The sequence below is a fragment of the Empidonax traillii genome, unplaced genomic scaffold (genome assembly GCF_003031625.1).
Source record: "Empidonax traillii isolate 1590-97213 ecotype Southwest subspecies unplaced genomic scaffold, ASM303162v1 scaffold2:size4533513, whole genome shotgun sequence".
Lineage (NCBI taxonomy): Eukaryota > Metazoa > Chordata > Aves > Passeriformes > Tyrannidae > Empidonax > Empidonax traillii.
In genome coordinates, this window is record NW_020955195.1 from 1,058,698 (window position 1) to 1,076,107 (window position 17,410).

General features: G+C 40.0%; 1 protein-coding gene across 1 annotated transcript in view; it reads right to left on the reverse strand.

Moving 5' to 3' along the window:
* ROR2 (receptor tyrosine kinase like orphan receptor 2) overlaps positions 1 to 17,410 on the reverse strand; it is a 46,399-nt gene that overhangs the window by 4,099 nt on the left and 24,890 nt on the right. The window contains exons 4-7 of the mRNA XM_027893348.1: positions 8,201 to 8,328; positions 4,726 to 5,040; positions 2,732 to 2,977; positions 911 to 1,113 (exon numbers count right to left, since the gene is read on the reverse strand). Of these exons, the coding sequence (XP_027749149.1) occupies positions 911 to 1,113; positions 2,732 to 2,977; positions 4,726 to 5,040; positions 8,201 to 8,328 (892 nt within the window). The remainder of the gene's footprint in view (positions 1 to 910; positions 1,114 to 2,731; positions 2,978 to 4,725; positions 5,041 to 8,200; positions 8,329 to 17,410) is intronic.

Genomic DNA, 17,410 nt, shown 5'->3' on the forward strand with positions numbered 1-17,410 from the left:
CTGACCAAGGAAGGTGCAGCTGGCACAGCTTCATACACATGGCACTGCAGCGTGAGGGAGTAGGGCAGGCGGGAGAGAGGCTTTAACAGCTGATTTGGGAACAACCCCTGATTTTAGTGGCCAACAGACTGTGGACTGGGCCAGAAAATTACCAGCACAGTCCTGCTTAGCCATTAAACATATACTTTACCCAAAAAAATCAATCCAATTTGTTACAATTGGTAATATTCATCCAATATTCTACAGTTTCCTGAAGAGATGTTGTCAATTGTTCCAAAACGAGCATTGTCCTTTAGAGCTTGCATTTTGTAAATGCTGTGGTTAAAAATTAAACATAAGCTCTGGACAGGATTTCAGCACAGAGGTCAGTTTGCTGGCCCAGAAAATCCCATGCAGGGGCTGAAATCTGCAGACAGGAGTTCAAAGCCATTTTCATTTCACCACCCTGAGTGATATACTCAGCCTTAAAAACATTGCACTCCACTCAGTTATGGATCAGAACACCGGCTGCCTTGAAGCTGATGGGCTAGACAGAAAGCCCCACTGTGCACCATGCTTTAAACAAACAAACTGGCCACGTCATTATCAGCAGCAAAAAAACGAGCTGCAGGCTGAAGACTAGACCAGACACAACAACACTTTCAGTCACTCTGACAACAGGCAGAATGGTGATTGACAGGCAAGGGCAAATGCCATGAAACACTTTGTACTGAAAGCTGTTACACAAGGCTGGGATTTCTAGGTACAGACAGCAAGTGCAAGGATTGTTTTTCCCTGAAATAGATGGCCTGCACAGCATGAAAATTAGGTCCCTTGCAACACGGCTCAGTTTGAACACAGACAGCCTGAGGCACTGAAAATCGTAACACCTCGGAAATCAGCAGGCCTAAGCAAATTCTGTAAGAAATACCTGTTTGTGCTGGTTAATGAGCGGCATTTCCATGTCCTGGCTAGGAGATGCCATCAGCTGGCGGCGCTGTGGCGTAGCGGCAGATGCCTTCTGCTTGTTTCTGCACATGCAGACCAGGAAGAAAAGGCAGGCTATCACCAGAGGAATGGCTATGCTGGGAACAAGGATGTAGAGGATTCCCATTTTGCTGTTGTCATGTGGACCTGTTGAGCACAGAAAGGCTTGTTGCTTACAATGGGTATTTTTAAGACATTTCATAGTTAAGAAAATTATTATGATTATTAATACTTTACTTCAAACAAAAAGCAAACCATACCTTGAAAACAGAAGTCACAATACACCTACCCCTTCTCCATAACTTTCCATTAAATATTTTGAAGAAGCTTGAATGGACATAGCAACTAGCAGTATGAAGATAAATCAGGAGCCCCACACTTAGTGTGTTGACTGTAACAGTATTTGACTAATTTTGCCTTTTTTTTGAGGCTTCCAGGTGTGGAAACGACAGAATATAGACCAGAGTATGCATTATTTTGTTCAGGGAATTAAAACAAACAGTCTCCGTGACAGTATACAAAGCGATGAACACGGTGTGATAAACACCAGCACAACACTGCAGTCTGTCCCACTCTCACAGCTTCAGCCATTTTATCAGCACTTGGCCCATTCTCTACCTCCACTGATACTACTTCTGCCCAGAAAAAAACAAATCTCACTTCTCATTAGCAGAGATATTATTCGTTCTGTACTTAGTAAAATTAAAGTAATTTTATGTTAAGAACGAGACAGAAATGAAGGAGCCATCTTACACTTAGTAAGACTGTTCTTTAAAAGCTTCCTGAAACACTTTTCCCCTTAATATTTAGAGACTCTAGGAAAGCATAGAGAAGTCCAAAATGCTCGCTGGAACTGCCTGGGATATTTTCTGTAACCTGTGGTTTTGCTATTTGTGGCGACTGCTTTCACCACAACCACATCCCAGTGTTATCTTTACACCATGCTACACGCAATGTAGAAAATTTATTATAAATGTCAAATCATGTTACTGTAAAAAAGTGAAGTAACTAAGAAACTCCGTATTAATCCTGAGCAGTCTTAAAGATCCAGGCAATCCACTTTTATGGCTTCCACGATATATATACACCTTTAGCTGCAGGAAACATGCTTTTCTTCCTAATGAAGCACAGTAATAAGTCACTTTGTCATGCCCAAGGACTGTTAACGTGTGAAGTCTGCACCAATACAGGGAACTGAGTGGAACAGTGTTAAGCTACGAGAGCCGTGCTTTTTATTTTTGCAACCAGTTGTGCAGTACAGAGCCACTGGCAGCTAATGCATGACTTTTCCGGTAAGATCATCTCTTTTATGCCATCTCTGCTTCTGCCCTTCAAGTGGTTTCTTTCCCACCAGGCATGGTGCTATATCTCCCTCTATAGGATCTGAAAATCCTTGCTGCCTGCAAGATGTCACACAGAACAAAAGCAATATAGCCTTGGTTGTCATGAGCAAATCAAACACACACAGGTGTTTTCTATGTCCAATCTGGCATTTGACAAGTCAAAATACAACCTTCAGCATTATCATTTATTATTATCTCAGACTAAGCCTCCAATATGCAATCAAGAAGTGTCACATTATCTCAGTTACGAGCTCTGATCTCCGGAAAACATTAAAACCCACGAGAGAAAACAAAGCTGCTGCAAGTTAAACATTTAAAAGCATAACCCCCTTAAGTGTACTGTGCTTGTAATTAATCAGGAGCATTCAAAATTACACAGGATTCAGAACAGTAGTAGGGGAAAAAAGAAAGAGAATACATACTACAAGAGGGTATGTCACACAGTTCCATGCGTACGTTTTTATTCTTTGTGAAACACCAGGGACCATCCATCTGACCTCCGGGATTTCGACAATACGCATGTCCTCCGCCTAGCTCTGGAAACTGTGTGCTTGTCAGGTCGTGGTTGTGGGGACTCTGTGAGTCCCAGAGTTGGCAAGTGTGGCCAGACTTGGTAACGCTGACGGTCCCTCTGTAGTCTGCCCCGGATCCGTTGTAGCACTGATGATCTGCAACACAGGGTTTGGCAAAATGTTTCAAAAACCCAAACAACAAAGAGACATCAAGAGCAAAACTGTTGAGGCCCATAGACTGTGTATGCAAAATAGTAATGAAATGTAGGCATTTAATTCAGGATTTAAACGAAAGGTGTTTGCTTTGAAATTTCAGTGTCTGAAATGAACGTCAGTTTGAAATTTTCGTGTCCTTTTACACGCAGTTATTTCTGGATTCTGACTTCGAGTGTCTCAGCTCTACGGCTACACACACGAGCATTTCTAATTTTAAATGGAAGTTGAGACTAAGGAATACGTTTGGACCTTTAGCTACAGAACATGTTAAATTAACCAGAATTAGAAACAGGAGTTCCACTTCAGTAAAACTCCTCAGATGCCCGTCACTTTTTTTTTTCTCATAATCTTCCCATCTTCTTCATGCTACTCACTTTCTACAGAAATTAGTGTGTGTTTTCTAGTGCCGCTTGCCTATTTTTCCTTATTTTCTTCTTTAGGAAGAAAAGGATTCAGGCTTTTCTTCTCTTTAGATGCATCATTTTCATATCTGCTGATCCCACATCTTTATTCTTTTTTTGTTTTGTTTTTTTTTTGCTGTTCTCCTCTCTTCAGAGTTTTTAAATGCTTGTCTTTCACATGAATCATCTGAACTGAATCATGCATTTTCCTGCATGTTTGCAACATTACCTTCTCCATTTTCCTGATCACTCCAGTCCTCAGGAATGCAGACCTTTCAAACCCAGAGTGTACTCAAGTTGCAGCTGTTCCACCAGCAGCAGCACCACTGGCTCCAAGGATCACGGACAGCTTTTGACAGACTTTCTATTGGTTTTGTTTTCATTCCTTTTGCTTGATACCTCTTCCCTGGCTGACTTGTCTCTGTCATGGTTTTCTCCACTGCTTCTACTTCTCAGCTACACTACATTATTAACTTACAAGCACACAGCTGGTCTTCCATGGCCACTGGTTATGCCATGACTCCTCCTCCTAACTGCGCACTCAGACAATGAATATTTAGAATAATCTCATCACACTTCGAACTGCAGACAGTGTTGGTCTCTTGGAATTTTCTTGTTGAATGTTGTAGGGGCCTAATTGCTACGAAATGGAGTAGTCAGAAAAATTGTCCGCATGTAATTAGTGACACGAGAGCACCCTTTCTAATCCTGGACGTAAATATAAATTCATGGAAGCAAGATAAGTGTTTTAGCTCATTGTTTGTGGGTAAGTAAAGACAATAACACCCCATATGAAATTTATAGGATTAATATTCTTGTGGATTTTTTCGCGTTGAAAGAATGAAAATAGTGTTTCATTTCTTAACAGATCAATTAGCAACACTTGAATAGGCTAACTGAGGTTTACTGATGGGCAAACAGAGCTCACAGATGCAGGGGGTGGCTCACCCAAAAAGGCAAGGACTGAGCTATAGGCGGAGGCAACACTCTGCTGCCCCTCGCAAATCTGTATCAAACTGGCTGTGTGAACACCGAGTTCTACAGCCCAGGGTGGTTGACACGATCCTTTTTGGTACTAAGCAGCGTCCTTTAGGTTTCTTTGCCGTCCTAGCTATACCTTTTAACAGTGCAAGATTATGGTCAGTATTAACAAGACGAAAAGCGGTGTTGTCCAGTACAGCCGTACTTTCTCTACAAAAAGAGTGGCTGATAAAATAGTCTCCCAGACTCAACCCAAGGAAGAAACAGACTCTATTTTTTTCCCAGCGATGAAACACCCAGACTTACATCGGCTGAGCCTCTCCACGGGGATCCCAATCCTTATGCAGTTGGCAGCTTCCAAGGTGTCAGGTCGCGGGAGGTCCTCACACTTCGGCAGCTGTAGCTGCATCAGGATGAGGGGGTTTGACCTGGCAATGTTGTACTCCTGCCTGCAGAGATCATTCTCCAGAACCTCACACTCATCCCGGCACAGTTCCCGTGGCTTAGGGGTCCGAGAGCGCTCGTCACACAGGGGAAACACGAAGTGGCAGAAGGACGGGATAGCGAACTGCGAGCACTGGTCGGACAAGTGCGTGGAAGTGCCAATCATGGTGAAAGCAGCTGCAAAGGAACAAAAGTACTGCATAAGTATTGATTCAGAAAAAAAAAAAAAAAGCGTCAAAAACCATGTCATTTGCCTTTTACAGCTTTTATCTTTTCCTGAGGGTCTGAAAGCCCACAACGCAACAGGTAACCGAGGCCACTTCTGGTGTAAAGGAGAGCTGACAAATGCAGAAAGCAAACCCGGCATCCCAGTGTCCCTCTGCCTGCGTCAAAGAGCTTGTAGGACCTCAGCTCTCAGGAATTTACCCATGTGGCTACCATTGTTCAAACTGTTGGCCTTGGCTAATTTTAATTTGAAAGGATAAAGAGCAAAGGTAAAGATACACCTGCCAGGACACTGATATGTTCCAAAGTTCCTAATTAGGTAAAATCTGAACAAGGATCACCTAATTTCTTCCTCTCGTAAACATTTTGACCAATAAACAAACTGTTTTTCAAGTCTTGTCAGGCAAAAGGAAGAGTTCCATTGGTATTTGGGGAGACACTGTTATTAATAGACACGAGGAGCCTTACAGGCAGCAGTTTGGGGAAAATAAATGTAATCAGTCTCAGCACGCTGATCATATTAAGATGAATGTCATAATGAATTAGAAATGATTCTATCCTTCAGCTCTTGGCACCTACATGCTAAAATTTATCTCAAAGTTTTCTTGCACACTACAAAGAAAAGACTAATACCTGTGCATCCTGTATCTGGTGCTGAGTCAAGCTTTAATGTAGAAACACTTATTCCCCCAGTAGAGCATAATTTGTGAGTGAGGTTTGCTAGACTGCATGTTCCACCAATTCAGAATGTAAAAAGAGAGGAAATGTCATTCAGCAGTCCATTTACAACCTACAAATAAATTCTTTCCCTCTTGTTCCACTCTCTCCTTTCAACCTTCTAATCTCCTGCTGGCACATGCTATCACAGAGTCTCCTGTGTCTTCCTAAACACCAAACATACAGCAAGCAGCCTCAAATCCAGCCTTTCATACTATTTATTATAATTCAAAAATATTAATGCAGGAATAGCACCATTTTTCAGTCCTGTAGGGAATACTGCATGCAATCACAGCATTAGGCCTAAAAATGCATCTGTGACACACACTTGCCCCAAAGGCTAACAGGATAAAAATAAAACTGGAAGACTGACGTAGTCAGCACTGGCTATTTGAACCTCCACACTAAATTTTGTGAAGGCACTGCATTATAGAATTTTGATCAACAAAGGGTATGCATTTCACACACCAGCACGGCAGGGAATGGGAAATCCTGAGCAAAAATTCCCCACAGATGTAACCTTGCTAAATGTTCCTGGCATTGGGCAGTAGGTGTCACCACTTCCCATGCACACTGGAGCACAAACACTTCCACCAAAAACCATGTTTAGGAGGTACGGGCAAAACTATAAGCAAAATCTCAACAGCAGTTATTCAGTACTTTTTTTTTTTAACTTCACTTAAGTTACTGCAATTTCAAAAATACGCTCTCATTTGGGTAGAGAACACCCCAGTCTGGGAATACTTACTTGCTTTACATATAAAAGATGAGTCATAAGAACCAACAATGCTATAAAATCCTCAGGACCATTTTTGATAAGGCATTTGGCATGACCTTCAGATACAGATAGTTTGAAAATGTTGCATTATTAATGGATTATTGTTACTGCCTAGCTAGGCACTGGGCAGCTCTACATGGTGGTTCATAGCATGTTTCTCCAAAAGAACAGTCCCTTCAGAAATTCTCCTCAACTCCAGAACAGTGAGTTCCAGCCCCCAGCCTCCGAAACATAACCAAGAATTGTTGGCAATGGGGAACCAGGAGCCTCGTCATCAATGCCCGTGTTATGTATTCCAGAAACAATACAAACTTGATCAATAAACATTTTCTGGATGATACCAGAGTTCTTTAGTTGTTGGATTTGTTTAGATTTTGTTTGTTGGTTTGTTGTTTTGTTTGTTTTGTGGTTTTTGTTTTTATTTTTTTTTTTGAAAGGGGCATTATCAACCTAATTCCAGAGATACGGACTTAATCATTTCAGACAGTTGAACATTTACATATTGCTAAAAAGCATCCAAACAGGACAGAGATTATGTCGTTGGGAAAAAATGGTATCAATACTATGTATTAATTGATGACATAATGGTTAAAGGGGCTGGAATGACAACAGAGTACAGGAGAAAGTAGGGAGGGGAAAGAGTTGTAATAGCATAAGGAAACCTCAGCACCTGGACTTTGCCAGTCCCAGAATCCAATCACCATCTCAAGAACATATAAAGAAAGTCACCTGGATATCTGGCTTGCCAGAGCCTTTAAGGCAATACCTTTAAGGTAATTTCTTTAAGGAGTTGGAGCTGACAGGTGAAGTTAAACTCTTTTTAGCAAGTAGTTATGCTAAAGCTGCAGAGTCAATTAGTGATCCGTCTCTGGCCAGATGCAATAAGCTCCTGCTGAACTGAGCTAATTTGCTATATATTTTGATAAGCAGTGTGCTCTATTCCATGGATTCATTTGCTTGATCTTCTTGTGTACATCAGAGTCACAGCTGCTAATGTCAGCTAACTGAGATCCAGTGAAGAAAACCTATGTTGATGTACAGCCCATTAAAAGTCATAAAAATTTTGGATGCACGTTTGTGTCTCTGTGCAAAAAATATGTTCGGAGAAAGATTAAGCATAGGTAGAGCACAGGAAGGTCAACTCTTGTTTTACATAAATCAGTGTGAAACCCAGACTCTGCTAGAATTATGCAATAAGGGAGGAAACTCAAGTGAAAAGCCAGCCTACATTTTTCAAGAAAATAAAAAGTCAGTACTTTTTCAATATATAACAAATTTTTTTTTTTTTAAAAATCTTATCTTGAATCCATCATGCGAAAATCTCCAGTATAAACTAGAAGCTGTTAAAATGTCTGATATTTTACTCAATGACATGAAAGAAGCTTTTACACATTTCTTTTATACATTACAGCTGATACTCATCTTCCTTGCTCCAAATTTTGCTAACTGCACAAGTCAGAAACAGGTTCACCTCCTCTAAACCTTAATATAAGGATTTATTATTGACTGACAAAACTGGAAGGGTGATGGCGCTGTTTGTACCTGAACTGGATACTCTCATTAATGTGGGTTTTGTTGGTTTTTTTTTTCAACTGCTAAAAAGGTGTGTAAGCTTACCAGTAATTCGGTTTTCAATTTCCCCTTGCATCTGGAGGGAGTCCACATAAATGGTCCTGTTCCCGATGATTCTCGCACACGCAATTCCCCTGTACGGTTGACAGAACCCATCTTCGTGGTAATCTTCCCTGCAAAAGACACGTTAGGATTTTATGTGCTAGTGTCTAGCTGCCTCCAGTGTACTTTTACAAAACATATTCTTACAAAAGTAGAAAAAGGCAGAATATTGTAAATCTGAAATTGTTCCATTCCCCAGGTGCAGCTTCTTCCTCCAGTTCTCTCTGCACTACCTTAAAGTATTAATGAGGGACCCCGTAAATAGCTCATTACAGAAGGAAGTAAAACAAAACCTGAGATTGATTTAAAAATCATATACTAATAATAATGGGATTTGACAGATGAATCTATTAAAAAGCCTTTAGACTGAGACAGAAACATAGATCTTATTATATGTCCCTGTGCAATTTTGGCATCCAGCTGTACCCTGTAAAATTAGGCAGTTTGTTCTCTTCTCCCACTTCTCTCTCCCATTCTTCATTTCCTGTAGCTGATAGCAGAAGAGATCTTGCCAAGTTTGAATTAAAACATGGAATAATTTTGAACTTTGAATTAGGTAAAGAGAATTAAAAGTAACCAAGGTTATAACCTCTTTTCTCTGTAATGTGAGTCAGTGCCAAATTTCTCTTTCAACATATATTTTAATACAGTTTTCAATTCAGTGAGGCTTTGGGCCTTTCACTCCCTTACATCAACACAAATATTTTGGCACAAAAGCCCTAGCCTAAAGGCTCAGTGGTTCAACACTTCATCCCCAAAGCCCTTGTAAATAATACAGAGCTGATCTGCAGATCGTGTCAGAGCACTGAAAAGGGACTTCAGAGAGAGAGCACTCTCAGAGTGTGCCCTGTGCTTCCTTTGGCTTGGTACAGCCCCTGTGCTAGGGTTCACTAGCCTGATGGATTCACATTGTGTCATTTACTGCGAGATGGACAGAAAATAGGCATGAAACATAATCTAGAGAACCATACCTCTAGAGTAGGGCATCTAAAAATGTAATCAGCTTTTGTAACCGAACTGTTTGGAAGTCTGAGACACCTCACCAATATCAGCAATTTTTGAAGTATGACTTTAAAACTCCTCTGCACTTCGTGCTTTGTTGCCTTCAGATATCAGCACCTCTTTTGGCCAGCCATGTTTCCACTCCTCTTTACAAATACCTTCACCTTCACTAAGGGTGCTACAGGAGGAGGACAAAACTGTCAGTGACTACAAGGAAAACCCTGTAGCTTCAGCTGGGCCAGATCAGCACAGCACTCAGCTGCTGGGCAAGAGCTGGCCGTGCTGAGCACATCACCCGGCACCTACATGTGCCCAGTGCAGCTCCTCGTTTGCAATACCTTACTCTGTCTTACCAAACTCTTCCAATTTTTCCTCTGCTGAGTCTCCCTGATAAAGCTCATCTCTTCAGGGAAGTGTTACCAATATTTCTTGAAGTGCAAACTCTTTGGCATGGGAAGGTTGAGCAGAACTGTCTGTTCAGTGTAGCCAAAACGTGGAACCACTGACCACCCCTTGAGCTGCATCTCTCCCTTTACTCCCGAGAGAGACAATGATTTAACAGGACTCTATCCATCACATAAACTGCTAGATAAACCGTGGTGATATAAAGCGCATCATTGCGCAGTTCTGGCCTTTACTGCCTATCAGAGTATGACTGTCAAACATTCATAAAGCAACCTTCTGTCCACAAAACCTGAAATAAGTTCTGTTTCCACAAAGACATGTAAGTTTTTGATTATGGTGGATGAAGTGGAGGAAGAGTCTTAGGATCATCTACTCCCCGCAGTGACATTATTTCATTCTTAAAAGAAAATCTGTAATTTTGCAACAATTGCATCATGCGAGAAGTGACAAAAATATCAAAACATTTTGTCTGTGTCTGTTTTATGATCCTTGACCACCTCAATAGGAAGTCAGCAATTCCCGTAAGGATCTGAACGAATATGAAACCTTCATCTGACCTCTTTCTCAAAAGTAAAATCATACCTTTATCCTGCAGAACAAAGCCTGCAATAAAACACTGCAAATTCAATAATATCTTACTGAAACTTTATCTCACACTTCAGCTCTCAGTTCAGGGTTCTCTCGCCAGCATTAAAAAAAAAAAAAAAAAAAAAAAGCAAAAAAAAAAAGCACTCAAAACAGCATGGGTTTGGTGACAAAAGCAGTGTGATCTCTTACTTGGTTTATTTATTTCTGTCAGGAACTTCTAAACACAGCTTAGATACTATAAATACACACATATGTTCCCCTCTCCCATGTTATAGTCAACTGCTGATTAAACTAAACTGGATATGACCACTACCATGGACACAAGCAAAAGTAAACAGTAACCTGATGTCAGTTACTCTGACAAAAGCTGGGTTGTTATTCTACATGCATCTTCCTCAGGTCAAGAGACTCAGTGAGTGCCGTTTGACTGGTCCTACTGCCGAGAGGACAAAATTACATTAGTCTTCTCTAATAAAATATTTGATTTCAACGAAGCTGCAGAAGTGGCAGCACTAAGGGTCTCCTTACAGATTTAGTCTGTTCTTCAGCTACATGTACACTTGGCATGCAGCAAAAAAATCTGCAACAAAAAAGCAACCGGGGGGAATCTGATAAAATAGCCCAGGAGCAGCACCATGCTCAGTTCAAACAGGAGCCTTTGGAACCATGTGCAGCTTTGATTCATGCTCCAAAACATATGCCAGCAATTCAGTTGCTGATCAGAGCAATAATTAAAAGCTGCTGAAAATAGGCAGAAATACTGACTCTTCAATTTCCTGCCGCTTGAGCTATAAAGTCTGCTCTGATCAAGAACCCTGGTGAAAGCAGAAACCTGACTCCGCAAAAGGAATCCAGAAGAGTTCAATTTGTTTCACTTACAGAAATCTTACAAGCTAACCACCACAGGTACGTTTTTACCTTTGTTATCTAATTTCTGAACGTTTCTAGATAGCACTACCTTTATTACCTAGTAATTTTCTTCCATTTTTATAGGGTTTGGGGTTTGTTTTTTTTCAGAATAGAATCAGGCCCATCCTAAGTGTTGATCTTTTTTGCACCTTTGCTGGAAGATGGTCTCAAAGGCAGCAAGAAACTGAATTTTCTCAGAACTCAATTAGAATGGAGGGAAGGTATATACTCTTACTGAGGGAACCCTCCTCCAGTTATATTTTGTCGTGGGTTGGGGTGGTACACGACATGGTTTCAGGATACCAGCTCTTCATTACAACAGTGTGTCTACCTTTATACAGTTCTGGGTGACACATGTACATGCACTATTGGTTTACCACTATCATAACAACTCATAATTGGGTATAGCCACACATGTCCGAGTACCACAGCTCAGCATTCCTCACAGGAAACCCATTCTGTGTCACAGTCCTTACTGTCTGTGGTTGAACCTAAGCCAGGTGTAAGTATTCCATCTTCAGTATTTCAGCTTACAGAGAGCCCAGAACCAGCTGGGCTGGTCCCCCACAATATTTGACCAGAGTTTGGATTTAAAAATGAATTTGTAAAGAATCTGATTTAACATGTCCTCTATTCCTAAAACCCCAACTTCCTTTGCTTAGGATGAATGCCATTAGTTTTCCAGGCCAACCAGGTGATCTTCTACCAGAACAATAAACTTAAGAAACAGGTTTTCTAATATGAAACTAAAGTAGAGGAGTCTTCTATCTCTGCCACACAGAAGTAAAACTGCAACACTGACACTACTTTTATGTACAACATGGAATTTGATCAGGTTTACCAGGTCTGGGAACATCTTGAAGAATGAAGTACTGATAAGCATTTACAGGTTCCTTATCACACATGCACTGCAACACCTGATTAAATACAGCCTGCCTTCAGGGTTCTGGGCAGAAGTCTGTATGAAGTGGAGAACTAACCAAATAAACAGTGTAGAAGAAAGATGCGGGTTCAGTGGTTCAGTGCCACTCCTCCCAGTGAGAGGGAACATAACTTCCAGGGATACCCGGCTCTGTAAAGGAGGAACAGGTAGAACCAGGTGCTTCTGAATAGGAATAAAAGCATGCATGAATAGTAAACTCTCTAGGTGGAGGTCATGCAGTGCTTCCATAAGGTAGATATCTGCTCTAGAAGCATATATAAACAGAATTCCAGGGGTCACAGAAAAAAACACAGTGAACATCACTACCCCTACCCTTGTATTATGCATTACTTTATTTTCATATATGACACAGAAAGAATCCTGAACAAAGTAGTACAAAGCAAAATGTCTAGGAAACAAAGAGGCTTTTCCCCATGGAAAGCCTGAAATGCTGAAAGACTACATCTGGGCACAATATACTTTATATGCTACCTGTGTTACACCACCCATTGTTTGCCACTGTCACAGCTGAACAGACCAGAGGGCATATGAAACAAAAAAGTTTCCCAGTAAAACAAAGGCAACCATGGAAACTCTTCAATACTAATGTTGAGTATTATGTACTGTATGCCAAATACCTTGTGAAACACCCAAGTCTGATGAGAATTTTCAGTAGTTTTTAGTGCCCCTAGAAACATAGTAAGTGCAAAGCTTGTGGTTTTGCAGAAGAATAGAGAAAAAACATGAAGACCTAACAATTTCTAGGAAGGGTTTACAAAAGGAATTCTGAAAGCAGAACTGAGAAGTATCCACATATTATTAATTTGCTGGTGAGACACCTTTATTCTGATTGCATACTACAAGCTTTACTTACAAAGACAGCAGAAGCTCTTAAGTTAAATCTATAATCTTGAAAATAGAAGAAACACAACACTGCATCAGCCATAAAAAGAAACTCAGAAATCCACCAGAAAACTCAGAGAGAATAAGCTTTTTGATTGAAAACATTGAAAAAACCCTAATTTAATAATACCCTCAGCCTACACTTTACCAAAGCAAACAACTCTAAACCAATTCAATAGAATATAACAGGATATTCCAGAGGTTGGCTTTTAAAAAGTAGTAGAAACTTCGTTACAGCAGTTTCCCACAAGCAAGTTAACTGTAACTAAAATTTCCAGTAAATTTTCCCACAACAAATAGCAAACCAAAACGTTTTAACTCTCTTTCCTGCTGTCCAGAGATTAAACAGTTTTAATTAGGAACTGTTAAATACCGAGAATATTAGGACTCCCCCTCGTACCTCATTACAATTGGAATGGCAAAGCAAGGATAATCTCACAGAAACCCACAATTAGACTGTGATAGATGAGTGAAAGGAAAAATGATTTATGTTATCCTATTTTCTTGTGGAAAAGTTTCAGGATTTTTGGTAGTTACAACTTGAAAATTGATGTCAGAAGCTTTCTGAAGAGAATAATTACGACTGACAGTAAGATCAGAGGGAAAAGGGCAGGCATCGTTTTTCACATTATAAGTTTACTTAGCCCAGTGTGTAGCTACTTCATAAACAAAAAGCAAACAAGTTAAATGACCTGCAATACAAAAAGAATAAAGGAGTAAATGGCTGATGTTTAATCAAAGAGAGGCAAATCACTCTGACTTGTGGGAAGGGCATCAAAAAGGGCTGCAGTAAGAAAATCAGGAGTTTCATTTTTTTTAATATGCATATCTATTCATAGCTTGTTTATACTGAACCTCAAAATCAGGACCTCTTATAACGTTGCACTACAGCTGTTGTAATTTGTTACCCTTACTCCTGACATGTATCATATCATAGTGCTGGGGAGCAAACTCTATTCAAAAGAGGATAGCTTTTCGGTGTCTAAAATGAGTTTATGTCTCCAGATAGTCCCAAAGAAACAGGCAAGATCTGAGAGAAGAGAAATGTGCTACTTTTTCATCTGCCGTATCACCTCTATAAAATTTGCCTCTTGTCAAAAACATAGTAAATATATATTAATGTTACTGTAGAAAAACACTTGTTACATTCTGGCCAAGTTTGTCTTCAGAGAAAATATCAAATAAAACACTCCATTTCTCTTTTCACTATGAAGTAAAATTCGTCAGGAGGGTTGTCTTTTTGAAGTAATAGTTACAATGGGCTATAAAATTTCTCTCTCTCATAGGCCTCCCATTGTGCACAGAACATCAACAGAAGTTTTACTGCTGACGTTCAGGGCAACAGGACTAGGGTATAAATAATTGATGGAGGAAAAGAATGGAATATTTTAAAAGAAGTATGGCTTGCCCTATTACTATCCATTGAAGAGCTGGGCTAATGCCAGCTGCTTCTGACATCATCCATAATTTCTGCCCATACAGGCCAGAAATTCAGTAACTCACACAAATAGGTTGGAGATTTTAGCATAGTTTCCAAAACCCAGGTGTACAGGAAAACCCCCAAAAATCCCCCAAACCCACCTAAAATCCCCCAAAACCCCCATAAATCATCAGAAACTCCACACATGGACATCTCTGCCCTGCCTGCTGAAGCCAAGAAGTGAAAGGGTGGCAGAGACAACTTGGCTGCTGCAATGAGACCCTGCCTGAAGGAAGACTACCCCACACCCACATCACGGGAGACAAGCAGGGGATTCCTGCCCTACCTGTATCCATTCTCTGAACAAACACTTCTGGCCACAGGTTTCTGCAAACAACCCACCTTTCCGGCACTTAAAATCACTGTTTGCACATCTTCACCTGTGTCTAAAGATCAGTGCTCCTGGGATATCAGAAAATGCACATCGATGTAGTTAACACCTCAAAGAGGGACTTAGAGTAGTACCAATACGGAAGGGGTATAAAACTTTTCCTATGCGCTAAGGGAGCGTAAAAAATACTATCAGAAAAGAAGGCATTTAGTGTTAAAAAGCAAAAAAAAAAACTATCAGGCCGGGGTATTTGTGTAAATAGTCATAGCTCAGTTGAAATCAATGGACCTATGACAATTTACACTCACCACGGATATGACCCGTGACTTTTGCTACCAGATGCTCATTGAATGTAGCAACAGACCCAAATAGCAAGATAAAAACATGGAACTTGGATGAATATTTCTTGCTTTTTATCTGAAAAGTAGTAAATCAGAGAATACTTAAAAATAAAATCACTGAAAATCACAATTACTGAGCAGAAAAATTGTGTTGCACATGACTGGACTATTTACCTACTAGCTACTAAAAAAAGTACACTGTGAACTGAAACTTCAGATTCAATGTTTAAGATCAGTAAAAAAAACCCAGGTGATCTTTATTCTACTGGTTCTATTAAATGAAGAATTTGTTCATATTAATCATAGGACTTGAGGCAGTATTTTAATCCAGGTAACAGACAGCAAATAATTGTAATGTCTTTAGCAAAAATACAGCTACAAATGGACTTAGTGTTTGCGGCAAGCTAAAGAAAAGTAGCTTGTTTGTCAAATGGCAACTTGAGGTTTTAAAACAACCTAATTTTTAGGCTATTGAAATTATTTCCACAAAGGATTATAAAATCAGTATTTTGGAATACAAAACACAGACTCTACAGCCTGTCTCTAAAACATAATCCGAATAATGCTTTAAACATATATTCTGATGCTACTGTGAAAGGGAGGATTCTTTTAACACAAAGTGTTTAAAAAGCATTTAAACACAAAAAAAAAAAAAGAAAAAGAGAGAGAACATCAGTAGGGTTTAACCATATACCTTCACTGAATCATGACCCAAATTGTACTCCTCAGTACTTGCTTTATGTATTTAGAAAAGTTTTCAGTGTAACCAACAATGCTGCAGTTCCCACGTACAGTAATCACTTCCAGACATAGGTGGCAGGATGGCTTTTACTACACTAAGATGGGTAAAACAGTCAAAGAAGCAAAACTAAACAACACATCAATGTCCTGAACTTCTGCACTCAACAGACGATTGTTCCTAGATGTATAACCAGCCACAGTTCTCTGGTTACAACATGCAGCTCCAAACAGATTATCTTATATTCTGCCAACAACACTCTAACTTCTGCCTGCAACCTCTCTCCCTCAGTTTACTCGAAGGCTTTTTTGTAAATTCTCCATCTGCTTTCATAGGTGTCAGCACGTTGGGATGAAATCTCGAAATCAGATGAGTCAGCTGGCAATCCAAGGAAGGCTGCAGGTCTGTTTTGCTGAGTGCCAGATATTTTTAACAGAAACATCTCTGTTGCAACCACGGTTACTGAAAAAACTGAGAAAAAAGCCTTCAGAAAACTAATTTCAACATATGGGAACATGAACCTTGCCATGCAGCATTCCAGCTTCTCACTCACCAAAGAAACCATTATGAGTCCCCCTCTCCACCCAACTTTTTTTTTTTTTTTTTTTTTTTTTAGGGCACATTATCCCTCTCAGTGTGTTATGGCTGTCTAATAAATTGTCTTTCTCTGGCATCTCCAAGGAAGGTCAGCAGGGCCACCAGACCCTCACTAAGGAGCCTCTAGCAAGCAGGGAAGGAGGGAGGGGTGGGTGGGTGTCAGGACTCTCCAAGGGGACTGGTCTGGGAATTGGGGTCCCTTCTCCCCGCTGGGAATGGGTGGGAAAAGGGCAGCTCACTTCCCAGCAGGCTGCTCCAACTGTTCCTAGTGTGAAGCTCACCTCACCCTACAAATGCCACCAGGGCCTAACCTGAAATGATTATTTAAAAAAAAAAACCAAAATGTACAAGTTTTCAGGTAGATGTTAGTGCATTGTAATTCACCTACAGAGGCAGAATTTATGCACAAATAAAAATTTTTAATTGTTGTTTAATTGGTTTAAAGCCATTGATGGGACTTCATATGTATGCCAAGAAGACAGGTAGGAGGTAGAAAGTCTTGAGAGGAGAGGAGACAGCAAAAACATAGTCAAAAATAGCCATTTATATAAATCCAAAGAGAAGGAGAGATTACAAGAAAGATAAAGGAATAATTTAAAACAGAAAAATGAAATCCTATGTAAGTGCTCTAAGGTTTCCACTTTGTTTTCTACAAAGTGTTTCCTGGTTTTTTAGCAGAGGTCAAAAAGTTATGACATTTTTATAAAAAAAACCCCATATTGTTCTCAGAATTAAAAATATTTTACCCCACCATGCCATGACAAATGTGGTCACTTATGTAAGAATCGGAGTAAATAAAAAAAAATGAAAAAAATTGTACTGGCATTCCCCCCCCACCTTCTTTCTTCTTTTTTTTTTTTTTTTTTTAAAAACAAAACAAAACAAAACAAATGTGGCTTTTCTATTTCAGTTACCACAGCGATTATATATCTGGTA